The sequence below is a fragment of the Equus caballus genome, chromosome 5 (assembly GCF_041296265.1).
Source record: "Equus caballus isolate H_3958 breed thoroughbred chromosome 5, TB-T2T, whole genome shotgun sequence".
Classification (NCBI taxonomy): domain Eukaryota; kingdom Metazoa; phylum Chordata; class Mammalia; order Perissodactyla; family Equidae; genus Equus; species Equus caballus.
Window position 1 is genome coordinate 2,601,213 of NC_091688.1, and position 17,592 is coordinate 2,618,804.

General features: G+C 43.2%; 1 protein-coding gene across 19 annotated transcripts in view; it reads left to right on the forward strand.

Annotated features, from left to right (window-relative positions):
• Positions 1 to 17,592, forward strand: part of SRGAP2 (SLIT-ROBO Rho GTPase activating protein 2) — a 236,803-nt gene that overhangs the window by 93,180 nt on the left and 126,031 nt on the right. Inside the window, exon 1 of one of the 19 annotated variants that reach the window (XM_070266561.1) lies at positions 89 to 252. The exons of the other annotated variants lie outside the window; for them this stretch is intronic. Coding sequence (XP_070122662.1) covers positions 161 to 252 — 92 coding nt within the window. The 5' untranslated portion in view covers positions 89 to 160. Of the gene's footprint in view, positions 1 to 88; positions 253 to 17,592 lie in introns of those variants that run through there. 19 annotated transcript variants of the gene reach the window in all.

Here is a 17,592-nt window from a genome sequence, read left to right on the forward strand (position 1 = left end):
TAAATGAATGAATGAATTTAAGAATTAATGCCAAGTGAATTTTATCTTATTTTCCCCCATTTTCTATTTTTGTTTATCGTCCAAATAATTCGAGACACAAATTAGCCTGTATAAGCCAGCACTGAGCAATGAATATGGAGGTGAAGATCGAGGAGAACATATGCCACTCCAGCCATCGGCCAGAATGAGGATTTCCTCCAGATGTTTTGTCCTCCAAGTCCCTTATCTTTCTCAAGTCCTCTTCTCTTTATGGTAGGCAATCCTGAGAGAATAAAAGGTTACTTTAGTATGTGATAAATGAACGTTCGGGGACAGGAGTCACTTGCTTTAGAAAAATGATTCAAGGTTGGATTTGTTCTACTGGTAAGCTCCTCCTAAGTTTAAAATAGCATTTGATTTTTAGTACTGTATCATATTCTCAGCTAAGGACATTTCACTACAAATTAAGGTACAGATGTGCTAATTTCTAAGTCATGTGAATTGCTCTGATTAAGATCACATACATGGAATAGGGTGTTTTCTCCAGGGCTGGAAGAATTGGTTTCCCTTCTCATAAAGCTGGAACCTGGCTTAATTTTTCCCCAAACAACCAGTGAGTATTTATTGAGAGCCAGCTGTGTGCTCAGTATTGTACAGGCATTGGAAGATGCAAGAGAAGGTTGTTGTGTGTATCCATAGGGGGCCATATCTGGTTGGAGAGAAAAGATTTTTAATACAGGAAGCAGTTAGAGGATAAAGCAATAATGATCTCATTAAGAGATCTTTGGTATTATATAGGATATGGAAGTGATAAAAGGTCAGAGATGCATCATCGGAGATAGATAAAGGATCTGGAGTAGTCAGGAGAGTTTTCCTGAAGCAGCTGGGACTTGGTTAGGGTTTAAAGGTAGATCTGTGCAGCAGAGGACAGCATGTGCAGGTGAAAAGCAGAGACATGCTTGGTGGGGAGGGGGTGTACGGGCTAGTGAGGGATCTGGCTTCATTAAAAGGAAGGTTCTTACACATTCATTCAGTAAAGGTCCGTGGCACATTCCTTGACCTCCTTCAGGGCCAGCGTTGTGCCTTGGGACACAGAGTGAACCAGGACTGCCTCATCCTTGTGGCACTTCCAGTAGAAGGAGGGAAGAGGCATTAAACAGGTCACACAGTGAGATGAGTTGAAGTAACTGTTGCAAAGTGGAGGTACAAGGTGTCACCAGAAGTTGTAAGAGGGGGACTTCTCTGCTCCTTCTGCTGTAACTTTATGACTAGTTTACTTTAATGGCTTCCTGTCTGAGCGTATCCCGAGTAACAATCTGCTTGTTCAACAAACCCCTTTTAAATATCTGCTGGGTACTGTGCTCTGTGCTGATTCCTATGGCGACTAAGATAAACTCTGAAATCCTGGATGTCAGGGCAGAGAGGCATGTAAACAGTATAATACGAAAAGGGTTTTAATAGAGGTATGAGCAAAATGTTATGAGAACACAGATATTTTCAAAAGCTATGGAAGATAAGGTAAGATGAGTAGAAGCCAAATGATGGCTCTTTGACAAACAAGCAGAGGAGTTCAGATTGGATGTGACAGTGTGGTAGTGAGCCCTCTGGGTTCTTGCTTGTGGAGAGAAACATGAGGAAAAATGTGATAGAAGAAAGAATTTTTATGCCAGAGAAGGCCAAGATGGACGTTTTGGGGGTTAATCCATGTGCAAAAAGAATGGAGGGGAAGGAATGTATTAAAGAAATATTCAAGAACTGAACAGGACTGGATAACTGATTGTGTAAAGAACTGCAGTGGTCAGAGGTGACCTGGTGTTTCTAACCTGGCAACCTAGAAGAGCTGTGGCCTCTATGATAGAGGTGGACATGTTGAGAGAAGACCCGTTTTGAATGGTGACGCTCCTCTGGACGTGTTGGGTTTGGGGCACTGGGAGGCCTTCAGGCATCCAGATGGGGATGTTGTACTACTGAGGTAAGAGGTTCTGACTGGGAATGGATAGCAGAATCTTCAGTATAAAAGTGGTTGTGGACGATATGAAAGTATACGAACTCAGGGAAGAGAAAGAGAAGAACAGACAGCTAAAACCAGGACCGAAGGCTTGGGCACACCCAATGTTAGGGAGTAGTAAAAGTTACTAGAAAGGAGGGAAGAGGAGGAAGGGAAAGAGGGAAGGAGAGAGGGGGAGATTTATTTTTAAGCAGTTAAAAGCGTAGAAGGTAAGGTAGGATGGTGTTGTCTGACAGAGCTAGAAGTCTTTCAAGTAGATCTATAGAAGTTAACCCCAGCAATTTCTTATTGACACTCTCCCAGATATAAGGCATTGTGAGAGATGCAGAGAGGACTAAAATGAGCCCCAAACCCAACAGCTTTCAACCTTTGAGAGTGAAACATGAAATTGCTGGGTTTCATGGGTCAAAAAATGGTCATTACATAGTGGCAATTTCATGTGGTACAGCCTCACAGAAGAGGAGGTGAGACATACACACAAATGCTTTTAATATAGGCAGGTTAGCGAGAAGCTCAGTAAGAGAGTCTAGGTAACATCCTGCTTTCATACATAATTTATTCCTAAAAATGTACAGGAAAGGCAAATGGTTGAATGTCAAACCACTGTTTTACGTGGAATAGGTGGCTTCCATTACTTACTATAAGTATATTTGTGAAATTCTGAATTATACCTCACCCGATGTGCTTTTAGCATTTTGAAGCTTGTTTTTAATTTTCTTCTGTTTGCCACAATCAAACCCATGGTCTGTCTGCTGAAGTCCAGTGAGCGCTGGAGTCCTTGTGGTGCTGCTTTCCACCCTATCTCATTAGTACGGTGATGAGACTCTACTTCCCGACGCAATACTGGGAGCAGCGCTTTCAGTTTGCCACTTTCTACTCATTTCTCTTTTGCAAAAGGCAACCAAGTATTCAGATGTTTGGGCGCACAGCGTTACAGTGTAGAGACAACCGTGCTGGGAAAACTGAACCGGCACTTGGCAGGAGGCACCACGAGGCCAAGCTTGAAACATTTGTTAGCAACTGAAAAAATTGACATTTGTGGCCCAGGAAAGGCTTTTGTAGGCATGTCTGCTTTGGTTAGGGTATAGGTTTGGCTGCTGTAATAGACCCCAAATAATAGTGGCTTATACGAGATCGGGGTTGATTTCTCTCATGGAATCGTCTGGGCGTTAGCCACCCAGGCCCGTGTCCATCCCTAGAGTGTTTGTCCCTGTCTGCATGACCCAAGATGGCTCACTGCCTCCATGTCCCCATTCCAGCCAACGGGAAAGGCATAAAGGCAAGAGGCAGGAAGCATCCCTACTCTTTAAAGGTACGGTCTGGAAGTGGCACACACATCTCTTCGGCTCACCTCTGCCTGGCCGGGACTTAGTACCTGGTTATACTGAGCTGCGAGGAAGGCTGGGAAGAGAGTTATTATTCTGGGTGACCGGAAAATAGAGTTTCTATTAATATGAAGAAAGAAAAACATAACGAGGGGACTGTTAGTAACCTCTGCCACATTGTCTGTGATGTGTGAGAAGGCAGGTGTATGAAAGGCCGTGGCCACCCACCCGTACAAAGTGGCACAAGTACATGAGAAGAGTGGGCTTTATGGTGGTGAAGCTGAGCGGATGGAAAATGGAAAAACAAAAGTGCCAGTGCTAGGCATTGGTTCTACAAGCTTAATTCAGTTGAGACAATGCAGAAGTTGTAAAAGGAGGTTAAAAAGATGGGGAAGGGAGCATTTTAGGCAGAGAGAACAGCGTTGGTGAAGGCAGAGAGTTGGGAAAAACAAGGCTGGCGGGTAACTTGTCTGTTTTGCTGAAAAACAGGAATAATAAATGTGAAAGTGACATAAGCCTGGAAAAGTTGATAGGGACCAGATTACAGTGGTCCATGAATGCCAGATGACAAGGTTTAGGTTTATTCTGTAAGCATGGGGGAGCCTTGATAGTTTTTGAGCAAGGAACATAATTATGGATGGCTGTGCTTTGGAAGGGTAACTATGGCAACAATGCATAAGGTCATTTGGAGTGGAGAGACTGGAAGGAGGACTCCTGTTCAGATGGTATGGCAATGGGCCTAAGGTTAATGTGAGCCTAAACTGAAGTCGTGCCCTTGGAAACAGAAAAGATGGCCAAATGTGAGGGCAAGAATTGACTGAAGTCAAAGAAGCTGGAACAGAAGAAGGGCTGTGGGTTTCCTGGGTCTCTGGAGTGGCAATTGTACTATATTTTCATTCAGCTGGTGAAGTGTAGCCTCAATTTTGCTGACTCTAGGGCCAGTCCCTAGAATAGTTCATTCTCTGCCCGGAGCATCTCAGCGGGCACTCGTCACCTCCCCCGGAGCTGTAGCAGCTGTTGGCCCAGCAATGCCATGAATTTGTCTCCCTGTGCTGCCAGGAGAGCAGCTGCCAGCAGCAGCTCTGGACAGACGCGTCTCAGGGACATGGAAACTATTCAGCTTGGGATGGGGTGGGTAGGTTGGCCAGGGCCAAGGTCGGTCCACATGGATTCGTCCCACCCCTTTTCCAGGCCAGTTTCTCACCCTGGCTAGATGTCAGCCTCATACTGGGTTAGGTTGGGTATTTTGTTTCAGTTTTAAGTGACGGCCGTTAGGCACAAGTGTTACTGGACTGCTTTTTTCATCTTCTCTGGGACAAGTTCTTACGCTGGAAGCCATCACCCTGTCACTCTCTGGCTTTGATTCCTATTTTGCTTTGCTCCTGCTCACCTTTTGTCCTCTCCCACACTGTGCTCCCTGCAGACACCCCCGTGAAAGGCACACAGCTCTAACTCCTGTGGTCCCGTCACGCTCCTTCTCTTTCCCCTCCCCTACAGCGGAGTGAGAGATGCCGCAGATAGAATTATAGCAATGATTTGATTCCACCTTATTCTGCTTTGTTTACCATAGGTAATATGGCTTCCTCTATCCCTTTGAATTGCGGGAGGACCCTGTTAATGTCTGAAATTCTGTTTGCCTGGTTTGATTGAGAGCAGAGATAAAACATTATGTGAGGGTAGGAAGTCTTCCTGGGGAAGATGTTCTTGCATTTCCTTTGGCTCCTTGAAGAGCATAAATGTATTCCTATTTGCTGCTGAGCCTTTGATTGTCTCTTTCAAGTGGAATCTGTGTTAATATTGCCCAGCAGGACTCTAATTGATAATGCGTCGTCTGTTTTTTTAATGTAGACTTGCTGTAAATTACGTTTCAGTCATAGCTCGCTTGGTTTTGATCTCCTACTTTTAGTAGCTCAGTTCTTTCTTTTATTTTGAGGTAGGTTTTTTTCTGTTGAGTTTTTAGAGGAAGACTCCTGCATTGCTGTTCCTGCTGTGTTCCTTACAGAGATCTGATGCTACTTTGTAACCCACTGCCAGCATCTTTTCTGTCTTTCTTCCAGCTTTTCCTTCTCCTCAACAACAAATATTTGTTGAACATTTTAAGATATTGTTCTAGACTCTTAGAGGAGAGAGATCCAAAAGAAGCAGAAGTAGTGGTTGTTTCCCACATGAATTTCTAGTCCAGGATAAATTATACCTGAATACAATAACACAGATCTTCAGGGTAAGGCAATATGTGGTAAATCCAAGTGTGTGCCACAGAAGGGATGGCACCAGTTGGTGTGGCCAGGAAACTTTCAGGGACGAAATGGGATTTGAACCAGACCTTGAAGAAAATGGATAGGATTTTGATAGATAGGTAGAGAGGGAGGGAGAAGATGTCATAGGCAGGAGGGACACAGCAGGGGGAAAGTACAAAGCACTTTTGGGGTGCAGTGAGCACACTGGTTTGGCTGGGGTAACAAGTGTCTATGGAAGAATTGGACAAAGGTAGATCGGATCATATCATAGAAGGCCTTGACTCTTGACTAAGAGATTTGGCTGTATGCAGTAGACATTGGAAACCACTGAAGCTTTCAATGGCTTAGTGTCCAAGCTGAGATACGAACACTCCTTAAGGAAGATTAACCTGGTGGTGGTTTGCTAAATGATAGGAAACTTGAGACAGTGAAACCAGTTGCCACAGTAGATAATAAGGATCTAAATTAGGGTGGCATGGTAGGAATGAAAAGAGCAGAAATTTTTCCTTCCGTCCATTTAGCAAATATGTATTGTGCTCTTACCATGTGCCAGAAACATGCCGGGGAAGACAGACAGCGCCCCTGCACTCCTGGAGCTTGCAGTCTAGGGACGGACGGAAAGCACCTGGTGCGAGAAGAGTCTGCAGGCATTGCTGACTGACCGGTCTAGGTTTCAAGAGAGCTTGGAAGCACAAAAGAAACAGGGCTGTGAAGTTTCTTTTGGACTTGGGTGACTGGTAGATTAACGATGCCTTGAACAGAAATACCAAAGTTAGGAGAAGGAGTTGTTTTTGAAGGGCTAGAATATGAGAAATTTGGGTTTTGGATGTTAAGTTTAAGATGTTGTAAGGATATTGAAGTTGAAATTTCCAGTAACTGACAGAAAATGACTGACTGTATTCAGGGCTAAAGTCTGGACTGTTGGTAGAGATTTGGGTATGTTCATAGAGAGGTGATGGTTGAGGCTGTGGAAATGTTTGTGATTTCCAAAAGCAAGGGTTTAGGAGGAAAAAAGGGGGAAACCTCCTTCAGATTGTCTGTGGTACTCAGATTGCAGAGTGAAAAGGGGCGTAAAAGATATATTTATGTATGTATTCATTTAATACACATTTTGGGAACCTAATTATATGCTAGGCATTGAGCTAGGTACTGGGATAGGAGGAAGAAGACAATATCCAATTCTCACCAACATTAAATTAAGGAGATACACGTGGAAAGTAAACCTGCTCTTTGCCTGCTTATGAGTTGTGTTGCTCTTGGAACGGATGTGAGGGAACAGGGCCTAAGTATCTCAAGAATCTGGTAGACATTCAACCTGCAACATTGCTTTCAGTGGGAGGTTAGGTACACAATTAATTAAAAGAGGAATTCTTGTAGAGTCCATGTTCTTGGCCTGGGGCCCAGTATTTGAATGTGCACAGTCTCTGTAGTTACGTCAACCATTGCCAGTGGATTTCCCCTCTGGAGGTGAGTTCAGAATTGTTCCTCAGTCTCACAGGATAGCATTGGGCTGAAAAAGTAGAGTCATTTGGCCGTGGAGAATGTTATAGCTGTAGCTGCAAATCAGAAAAGGGTGGAGCACCAGAAAGTTCCTCTTTGAATATGGGGTGACTCTGAGGAGGGCAGCAGAGGGAAGCATGAAGCTGCCAGAAGGGAGAACCCCACTTCCTGGGACTGGCATGTCACTCATTCATCGTGGACATATGTGGGAGCTGTTTGTTCCTCAGGGAAGGTTTTGCCCAGATGTAGCATCTGGTGTTGAGCAAGGGTTGGCTTCCCCGTGCCGTGGCTCAAGCTGCCTTTATTTAGAAACTAGCAAATGTCCCCTGGTGAGTTTTCCACTGGCCCAGTCCTTGCAGAAGCTTGGGTTGTGGTTGGGTTGTCTTTGGAAGAGTTGGGAGGTCTCCTCACATGTGGATAAAGAGGATAGGGAGACGCAAGAAGACAGCTTTTGGGGATCAGCAAGGCAGAGTCGTGGCCAGTCTTTGGAACAAAGAAAGGATTCATTTGAAGCCTCTTTTGGAGTCTTTATGACTTCGTAGAAAAAGCTCGGAGCCTTAATCCAGACTTGTTTGGGTCTGAATCCTGTCTCTTCCACTTACAGCTGTGTGACCTTGAGCACATCACTTAACCCCTTTTAGCTTCAGTTTTCTCCTCTATGAAATGTAGGGAGTAATGCTTACCTTGAAGAGTTGCTCTAAGGATTGGGTACAATGTATGTAAAGCACTAGTCTTATAACTTACTCGACACTCCCCAAATGGCAGCTGATGTAATGATCACTAGCACAGGAGTAAAGCGTGATCTTTAAGCTCACAGGTTCTAGAAGCAGATTTCCTGGGTTTCCAATCCTGGATTTTCCACTTACTAGCTGTGTGGTTTTAGATGAAGGTTCTTAGTTGCCTCAGTTTCCTCATCTGTAAACTGAGGGTAATCATAGTACCTACCTCATGGAGTTGTCATGCTGAATTAATATATGTGAAATCCTTGGGACAGTACTTGACACGTAGTAAAGGTCAATAGCAGTGACTGTTATCCTTGTCCTCGGAAGCTTGGACTGAGCATAGCTATACTAGGTAAAACCCTGGTGGATTAGGTTCACTGTGTGTTCCCTGTGCGGAGTTAAGCATTCTTAAGCCTGGCTCTGGGTAATATCGTGTCAGTCTCCATTGTCTTCGGTGACCCCAGAGGGCCCTCACGAATGACAAGCTCATCCTCCTTCCTGATTTTTATGATATGGATGCATTGGGCAGGAAATATGCAATTATGTGACTCTATTTAATTGTATGTTCTGTTCCTAAAAAACTCAGCAATTGTGCGTTTTGTCCTATGAGGCGTAGTGAACTTCCTTGTTAACCTAGTTAACCCTGGCCTGTTACTTTTAGATCCATGCTCACAGTCATCAAGAGGGGGAAATTTGTGTTCTAATCACTGTCTGATTTCCTTGTCATCACAGAGCCAATAGGTAGCATTAATTGTCAAATCATTGGGTTTCCATAAAGCCGTAGTGTTGAGGCTCACAGGTCCCAGCTGCAACCTGGGTGAATAAAAGGATGCCAGTCCTGCTCAGCCTCCTGCAGTGGCTGCCATCCAGTCCAGCGGGCCAGTGCGGTACAAACCTCAGTCATGAGGATAGCAGAATGTGGGTTACTGGGTCATTTTTCTCAGGAGGCCAAAGAGAAGCTTCTGCATCAGTGGCTTCATATTACCCTTTTAGGATAGGGAATGAAAGAGGGCGGGTCAGAAGCAAAGCATGCTTTTATGAGTGCCTGGGATGGTGCTGGAGACTACTGAGGGCTTCCTGTGTCTCCTAGACTCTGCCATTGGAATGTCAGCAGGCTACACCTCAGACTTTGAGCTTGCTGGAGCACAGACACTGGTGATCACGTCCCTTACCAACAGTGCTGGGGCACAGGGAACTTCATTTTCTTGGCTCTTGTAAGCCCCATAATAATTCCATAGTAGACACAGGAAGCGATGTGTGGCTGGTTTGCAGGATCCTTAATTTTCAGGAATTCACAGCCAATTAAATGAATTGACTTTGATCCAGTTCTCTTTTAAAGGCAAAAGCCATGTCATCTTTATTGGGAGCTGGCCGTGTTAAGTGGGAGGGTTTACAAGATAAGAAGAAAAGACAGTCTCTGCCGTGAGGACTTTCCTAATTGAAATGGGGGAAATCAGCCAGGCTGGGAGAGAATAATAACACATATGCGCATGGGCACATGCATCTAAAAATAGGACCCCATTTAAAGCAGGTTCCAGTAGTCACCAGGAAGGAAAGGAAGGTAGAGTACTCGGAGGGACTCGTGTTTGGCTCAGCCAGGGAAAGGTAAAAGATAGCACAGTTATGTTCTCAATTAGATGTGCTCCCAAGTTAATTGAAGTAAAGACTTTAATATCTGATTCCTGCACTGCAGTAAAGTATCTCGCTGTGAAGAGAAACGGTCATGTGGGAAGAGCTCAGTGTTAATGAAGGATTTAGGGAGAATGAGAAAAAAGTACAATTTGGATTTTTCAGAGTTGAAAAAGGATCATCATTTCAGCTACCCCCTGCCCCCTATCCATCCCCACCGATCAGTGGATCATTGCTCCTCTGGTTTTAAATTCAGGGAGGATCAATGAGCAACAGCTCTGCTTCTTAACATATTTTGGGTACATCTTGTTAAAGAACCAGGATTAGAAAATGAATCGAACAAACCAGGATTATCTTCAACAGTAGGATGCTGAGCTGCGTTTGCTGATTGCTGCTTAAGCAGTTGGGACAGGGCATCCTTGCATGAAATTCAGACATCCCTCCCTGGCAGCCTCCTGTTAAAGTAGAGGTTGCAGAACAAGTCTGGCAGCTCTCAGCCTGAACCCTTGTAAACAACAGATGTTCATAACTAAGTTCTGGGGGTGGAGGTGGGGGTTTCTGTTGATGCTTGAAATTCTTTGAATTTACAGGCAGCATCTCTGAGATTTAGCAAAGGAGGATGTTCTACAGAATTGATTCTGCAGCATACAGGTGGAAATGATGCCTCAGACAGTTCCTTTGGAAGACAAAGCACAGGCTATTGAGTGGACTCTGCAGAGAGAGCAAGTGAACCCAGAAAGGCAAGCACAATTAAGAAAAGCTCAGCTTCTTGGGTGTATTAACTTCCTGCCCTCCTCCCTGCCCCACTTTTTATCCGTGGACCAGATTTGTCAGCCACCTCCTTGCTTCAGTTTTCTCTGGTTATAGGCAGAAATCTGTGCCCTTCACTACCACAGAGTCCTACGTATCATACACATGCATGCAGACACACAGGCAGGAAACCACATAGTCTTTTCCATTAGCATCTCCCAAAAGCCATTCAGGTTCTTAGAATATACACGTTAATGGGATATTATTAGGGGCTTTGTCTGGGATACTAACCTATTCTCTAACGTTCTCAGGGTTGGTTTTGCCAAGTGTCTGTTACATCGTTGATTGGAGGTGTGTGAAGATAGAATGGCTTCTGAAGACTTCAGTGTTGCCTCTTTTTTACCATCACCTCACTCCCGGCCCCTAAACACACACTGAGTTTACAGCCAGATGATGAAACTTACTTTACTACATAGTTGAGGGAAGCCATATGGAGGAAATGTATATAATGTAGCTTTAGTATCTTTCTTGGTCCCAAATTAAAGAAGACTTTAGATAGGTTCTCACCTTTAGTCAAATGAAAAAAGCAATTTATCAGGTCTGGGTGTGTTTTCAAGCCACTCTAGCCAGAAAGAATTGGCTTAAAAATCTTTGAGAAGAGCACGTATTATTTGGGGAGTTAAGAACATCCTTGTGCTATTATTTCTTCTGAAAAACAAGTCCACTCCTGGCCATTTTGTCCTTTGGTGTAGAAAGTTTTGGTGAACGCCAGTCCTGGTGTATGAGGTTCACTTATTCTTTCAGCAAACGTTTATTGAGTGCTTATTCTATACCAAGGGCTGTGCTAGGAATTAAATAGACACAGAAGAATAAACCACTGTTCTAGCTCATGGAGGTTACTGTTTAATGTGCGATATCTTAAGGTTGTATATGTATGTGTGTATGTGTACGTGTGTGTTGTGACAAGCTGTAGAGTTCAAGACTGAAGAGCCAGAATTGTTGAGTGACCCTTTCAGTCATCTGTATTGTATGTGGTTCAGTCCCTTGGCTTTATCTTCATCATCAGCAATGACCAACATGTTCTGACAGGTGCTGGGGTCACAGAGAGGTATAGGACCCCGCCTCTGCCCTCAGGAGGCTGATTGTGTCATGTGGAAGACAGTTATTAAAAAAAGATAACACAAGGGCTGGCCCCATGACCTAGTGGTTAAGTTTGACATGCTCCACTTTGGAGGCCTGGGTTTGGTTCCCAGACATGGACCTACCCGACTCGTCAGTGGCCGTGCTGTGATGGCAACCCACATAGAAAACAGAGGAAGACTGGCACAGATGTTAAGTGAGGGTGAATCTTCCTCAGCAAAAAAAAACCCCCACAAAGTAGCATGTATTTAGTGACAGAGGAAAGATGGGAGAAATGATTTCTTTTCATTTTCCTCCAGAATGGGATCTTTAAAATTTTTTTGACATCATTTTAGACTTACAGAAACGTTGCAGGAATAGTACAGATAATTTATTATACCATTTACCCAGATTGCTGGAAAATGTTAACATATTACTACATTTGCTTTACCCTTCTCTTTCTCTCTCTTTCCATGCACAACTCATGCACGAATGTATCTTGTTTTGCTGAAATACTCATGTATAAGTTGCAGACATGACACCCCCTTGCCCCTACATACTTCAGTGTGTATTTAGTAAAAAATAAAGTTGTTCTCTGATATAATGACAGTACAGTTATCAAAATCAGGGTATAAATATTGATAGAAAAATGTTACATAATCAACAGACATTCAGATTTACCAATTGTTTCAAAAATTTCCTTTTTGGCAAAAGAAAGTCCAAGATTAGGTATTCCATTCAATTGTCTTATCTCTAGTTTCCTTTAGTGGGGATTGCTTTCCATGTCTGTCTTTGTATTTCATGATACTGACATTTTGGGGGAACATTCAGCCCAGTTATTTGGTAGAATGACCCTTAATTTGATATTTCTGATAACGTCTGATATTTCTTTATGGTTAGATTCAGGTTATGTGCTTTGGGCAAGAATACCATAGCAGTGATATCATATTTTTCTGAGTGCCTTGATGATTTGTCTCATTACTGGTGATGTTAACTTTGATTATTTGGTTAAAGTGGTGTTTGCCAGATTTTTCTGCCAGAAAGTTATTCAATTTTAGCTTTGTAATTAATACACATAGTTTGGAGGGATACTGTGAGACCATGTAAATATCACGTTATTCTTCAAATTTTATACCCACTAGTTTTAGCATCTATTAATGATTCTTACTTGAGTCAATTATTATTATGATGGTTACCAAAAGGTAATTTTTTCAATTTCCATCATTCCTTTTACGTTTATCAGTTCAAATTTTACTGTAAGGAAGAGCTTTTCCATCTCCTCATCTGATTGTTTATATCGTTGTGGACTCATGGATTCTGGTGTTATTCGTTCACCATTTTTATTTATTTATTTATATTTTTTTGGTGAGGAAGATTAGGGATGCCTCCACAGCATGGCTGATGAGTGGAGTAGGTCCAAACCCAGGAGCCGAACCCTCAAACCCAGGCTGCCAAGGTGGAGCACGCGGAAGTTTAACCACTAGGTTATGGGGCCAGCCCCCATCCTTTTTTATCTTGATGTTCGTATTGTCCTAGATTTGGCTTGTGGAGTCCCTTCAAGCTGGTTCCTGTGTCCTTTTGACGTGTCACCCATCATTCTTTGAGTACTTCCTTACTTTCTGGCACAACAAGATATTCCAGGTTCATCTTGTACTTTTCTTTATTTCAGCTCTGGAGCCATTTCTTTAAAAAGCCGAGGTTCCTTTTAATGAATAATGGTACTTAGAAGCCATGGATGCTAGATGTACTCTTTGTTGCTGGAGTACCATCGTTTATAATTCCTCTCAGCAGAGGTAATAAATAGATGTATTACACACACACACATATACCTGCGTACTTCTTTATCTATCTGTCTATCTATCTATCTGTCTATCTATCTGCTTATCTATAGTAAAGCCTATGAGTTCTCATCGCTATCTTCAATTCCAGGCTAACATCACATGTTTTACTCTATTTCTCCCCTTTCCATGTTTGTAACTCTGTTCTCTGAACAGTGAGAAACCTGGCACCCATTATCCATGATATATTTACAGTCACGTGCCACATAATGACATTTTGGTCAATGGTGAACTGCATATACACGGTGGTCCCATAAGATTATAATGGAGCTGAAAAATTCCTATTCCCTGGTGACATAGCATCGTAACATCATAGTGCAGCACATTACTCGTGTGCCTATGCTGATGCTGGTGGAAACAAACTTACTGCACTGCCAGTTGTATAAAAGTATAGCACATAAAATTATGTACAGTAGATAATACTTGATAATAATAAGCAACTATGTTACTGGTTTATGTATTTACTATACTGTACTTTTTATTGTTATTTTAGAGTGTACTCTTTCTACTTAGAAAAAGAAAGTTTACAGTCATGAGCCTCATAATGATGTTTTGGTCGACAATAGACTGCATATATGACGGTGGTCTCATTAGATTAGTACCATGTAGCCCAGGTGCGTAGTAGGCTATACCATCTAGGTTTGTGTAAGTGAACTTTATGACGTTCACACAATGACGAACTCGCCTCCTGATTCATTTCTTAGAATGTGTGCTCTTGTTAAGTGACAAATGATTGCCCTGTAAAGCAGTGTGTGATGTTCGGCCAGCAGCAGCCTCAACCATCTCGTGTTTACTGTGTCTCTTGATTGCACTATTTTCTCTTGTGCTTGATTTAATCTCTTGTTGTTTTGTTCACCATGGCCCCTAAGCACACAGAATTCACTGCTGGTGTTGCCAGTAAGAGGGCACGTCAAATGACTGACCTGGAAACAAAATTAATAGTGATTAAGGACTACAATGGTGGAAAATCAGTGATGGTTACTGCTCGCCACTCAGGCATGTCCCATTCCACCACAGCTAAAATCTTGAAGAACAAGAGCAAAGTGACAGAAGCTGTTAAAGGATCTGCGTCATCGAAGACGATGAGACTAACAAAAATTCGAGAAGAGCCTATGTTGGACAAGGGGGAAGCTTGTAATGACCTGGATTGAAGACCAGACACAAAAGTGATCCCTCTCGGCACCATGACGATCACAGCCAAAGCAAAAGCTTGTTTGCGATGTTGAAAGAAGAGGCCGGACCTGACTATGATGTTGAATTTACTGCTGGCTCTGGGTGGTTTAAATGATTTAAGAATCATTATTCATTACATAATGTGAAGGTGAGTGGTGAGTCTGCGAGTGCTGATGGGAAGGCAGCTAAAGAATTTTTGGAAACTCTAGATAAGCTGATTGTGGAGGGAAATTACTTGCCAGAGCAAATGTTCAATCTGGATGAAACCTCCCTATTCTGGAAACGGATGTCTAAAAGAACTGTCATCCCTAAGGAGGCCGAGTCAATGCCAGATTTCAAGGCTTTTAAGGACAGGATAAGAGTTTTGCTTGGGGGCAATGTTGCAGGCTACAGATTGAAACCCTTTGTGATCTGGCACAGTGAGAACCCAGGGCCGACAAGCACATCAGTCAGCACACACTGCCAGTGTACTACAGGAGCAATAAGAAGTCATGGATGACCCAGCTCCTCTTCCAAGATGCCCTCCTGAATTGCAGTGTTAGCGAAACGGAGAAATATTGTTTGGAGAATAACGTGCCTTTCAAGGTTTTGCTTATTGTTGATGATGCTCCTGGACATCCTCCTTTTATTGTGATCTCATCCCAATATCAAAGCAATATTTCTCCCTCCAGACACCGCCTCTGTGATCCAATCAATGGATCAAGGAGGTATAGCAGCTTTTAAAGCCTGCTCCCTGAGGAGGACCTTTGCCCAGGCTATTGCTGCAACTGAGGCAGACACTGATGCAATTCTGGAAGGATTCCAACGTCTATGACTGCATTGAGAACTTTGCTTGGGCTTGGGGTGACGTCACTGAGTATACGAACGGCATCTGAAAGAAGACACTCAAGAGGTTCATCTATGACGTCAAAGGATGTGCCAAGGATGAGGAGGTTGCAAAGATCAACAGGGCTGTGATGGGATGGTGTGGATGAGGATGACACTGAGGAGCTCCTAGAGGTGGGTCCTGAGGAAGTGACTAATGAGGAGTTGTTGGGACTAGAATGCATAGCTGAAGAAGAGGCGAGAAAAGGAAGCTGCAGGAGAAGAAAAAGAAGAACACCCAAGACGGTTCGCAGTGACAGGTTTAGCAGAAGCTTTTGCAGACCCCAATAACCTCCTTAAAAAGTTTGATAACATGAAACCCAACACCAAAAAGTTTTCATTAGTAGAGAGGAATGTTCCTGGTGCCTTATCTGCCTACAAGTAAATCTATGATGGAAAAAGAAACAAACAAAGCAAACCACCGTGGACGTATTTCTGAAAAGAGTGACCCCTCCTCGAGAAGAGCCTCAGGCAGGTCCTTCAGGAGGTGTTCCAGAAGAAGGCGTTGCTATCATAGGAGATGAGGCTCCATGTGTGTTATTGCCCCCGAAGACCTTCCAGTGGGACAAGGTGCGGAGGTGGAAGACGGTGGTATTGATGATCCTGACCCTGTGCAGGCCTAGTGTGTGTGTTTGTGTCTTAGTTTTTAACAAAAAAGTTTAAAAAGTAAAAATAAAAATTTTTAAAAATAGAAAAAAGCTTATAGATTAAGAATATAAAGAAAATTTTTTGTGCATCTGTACAATGTGTTTGTGTTTTAAGCTATAAGTGGTATTACAAAAAGAGTCAAAAAGTTAAAAAATTAAGTTTATAAAATTAAAAAAGTTACAGTAAGCTAAGATTAATTTATTCTTGAAGAAAGAATTGTTTTCTGAATTTACTGTAGCCTGAGTGTGCAGTGTTTATAAAGTCTGCAGCCGTGTACAGGAATGTCCTAGCCTCCACATTCACTCACCCTCACTCGCTCACTCACCCAGAGCAACTGCCAGTCCTACAAGCTCCATTCGTAGTAAATGCCCTATACAGGTGTACCATTTTTTATCTTTTATACCTTTTCTACGTTTAGATATGTTTATATAACAAATGCTTACCATCGTATTACAATTGCCTACAGTATTCAGTACAGTAACATGCCATACAGGTTTGTAGCTTAGGAGCGATAGGCTAGACCGTAGAGCCAGGATGAGTAGTAGGTTATACCATTTAGGTTTGTGTAGGTGCACTCGGTGAGGTTCACATAATGACGAAATCGCCTAACGATGCATTTCTCAGAACATATCCCCGTCGTTAAGTGATGCGTGACTGTTTGAATGCTCACTCCTGGAGTGTACACAAAGTAGTTTCAGAATTACTAGTCCATGTCTCTGAAAAACAAGACTACCAACTAGATTTCAGTACTGGTTTAGATTTCTGTTTGCTTTCAGCCTTGAGGACCAAAACACCGTGTTCAAAAGTTAGTTGCTACTTTCTTTTCCACCAACCTCCAGACCTTCAGTGTGGTTATATTATTTGTTTGAAATACAATCTGGTTTATTTATTTGTTTGCATTTAATTTTATCCCCTTCAGAATGAGGTCTTGATTGACATTGCTCACTGCCAAGCCTTTTCTCTTGACTCGAGTGAGCAGCCTCAGGAGCAGTGAGAGACCTGCTTATCCATAGATTAAGTCAGAGCGTTAGCGGCAGTTGGTGATGGGGCCACAGGCCAGACAAAGAGTGTATACGGAGGCTCATCCTGTTTCCCAGTCCCCCTATTCCTGGGCCTGCCATGACCCTGGGGAAGCCACCTTATGGATTGGGTCCCTTGCCACTTTCTCCTCAGACTATTCCTCTCGAGTTCTCCGTGCCGTTCTCCATGATCACCCTCTTGCTTTTAGGGAACCAAGAACCTAGCTTTCATCTCAGTTCTAGGCTATAGTTGTGAAGACTGTTTACCAGCGGCTCATGTCATGCTGGATGTAGGACCTTTGGATGATCTTGATCTGGTCCTTGAGAGGTGAAGCCTCAGGGCACTGCTCATTGACGCCCAGACTCGCAGAACTCTTTGGCCCTGTTGCTGCACTGTTGAGGAGCTCCCTGTCCTGACGCCCTTGCTTTTTTGCCTCCATGACTTTCTTCACTCAGATGATTTGGCCTCTCCAGTAGCTCTGCTGGTATCCCTTCTGACCCGACCATGTTCTCCTGTCTGTCTGGGGATGGCTTCCAGATTTCCCTTCCACTGCCCCATGCAACCCTCTTCCTCCATCTCCCACACACTCGTTTGATTTCCCTCCTTCCTCCAGACACATATAACATGGTCAGTGCTGCTGATTGCAGCTGTTCTGAATCTTGCCTACAGCTTAAGTTCAGAAACAGATGGACTCAAAGTATCCTAGATGCGGTGCCAGTTTCCACCACATGAAAACCAATTACTGAAAAGCATCAGGAAATTTTAGAATAATTTTCAGGT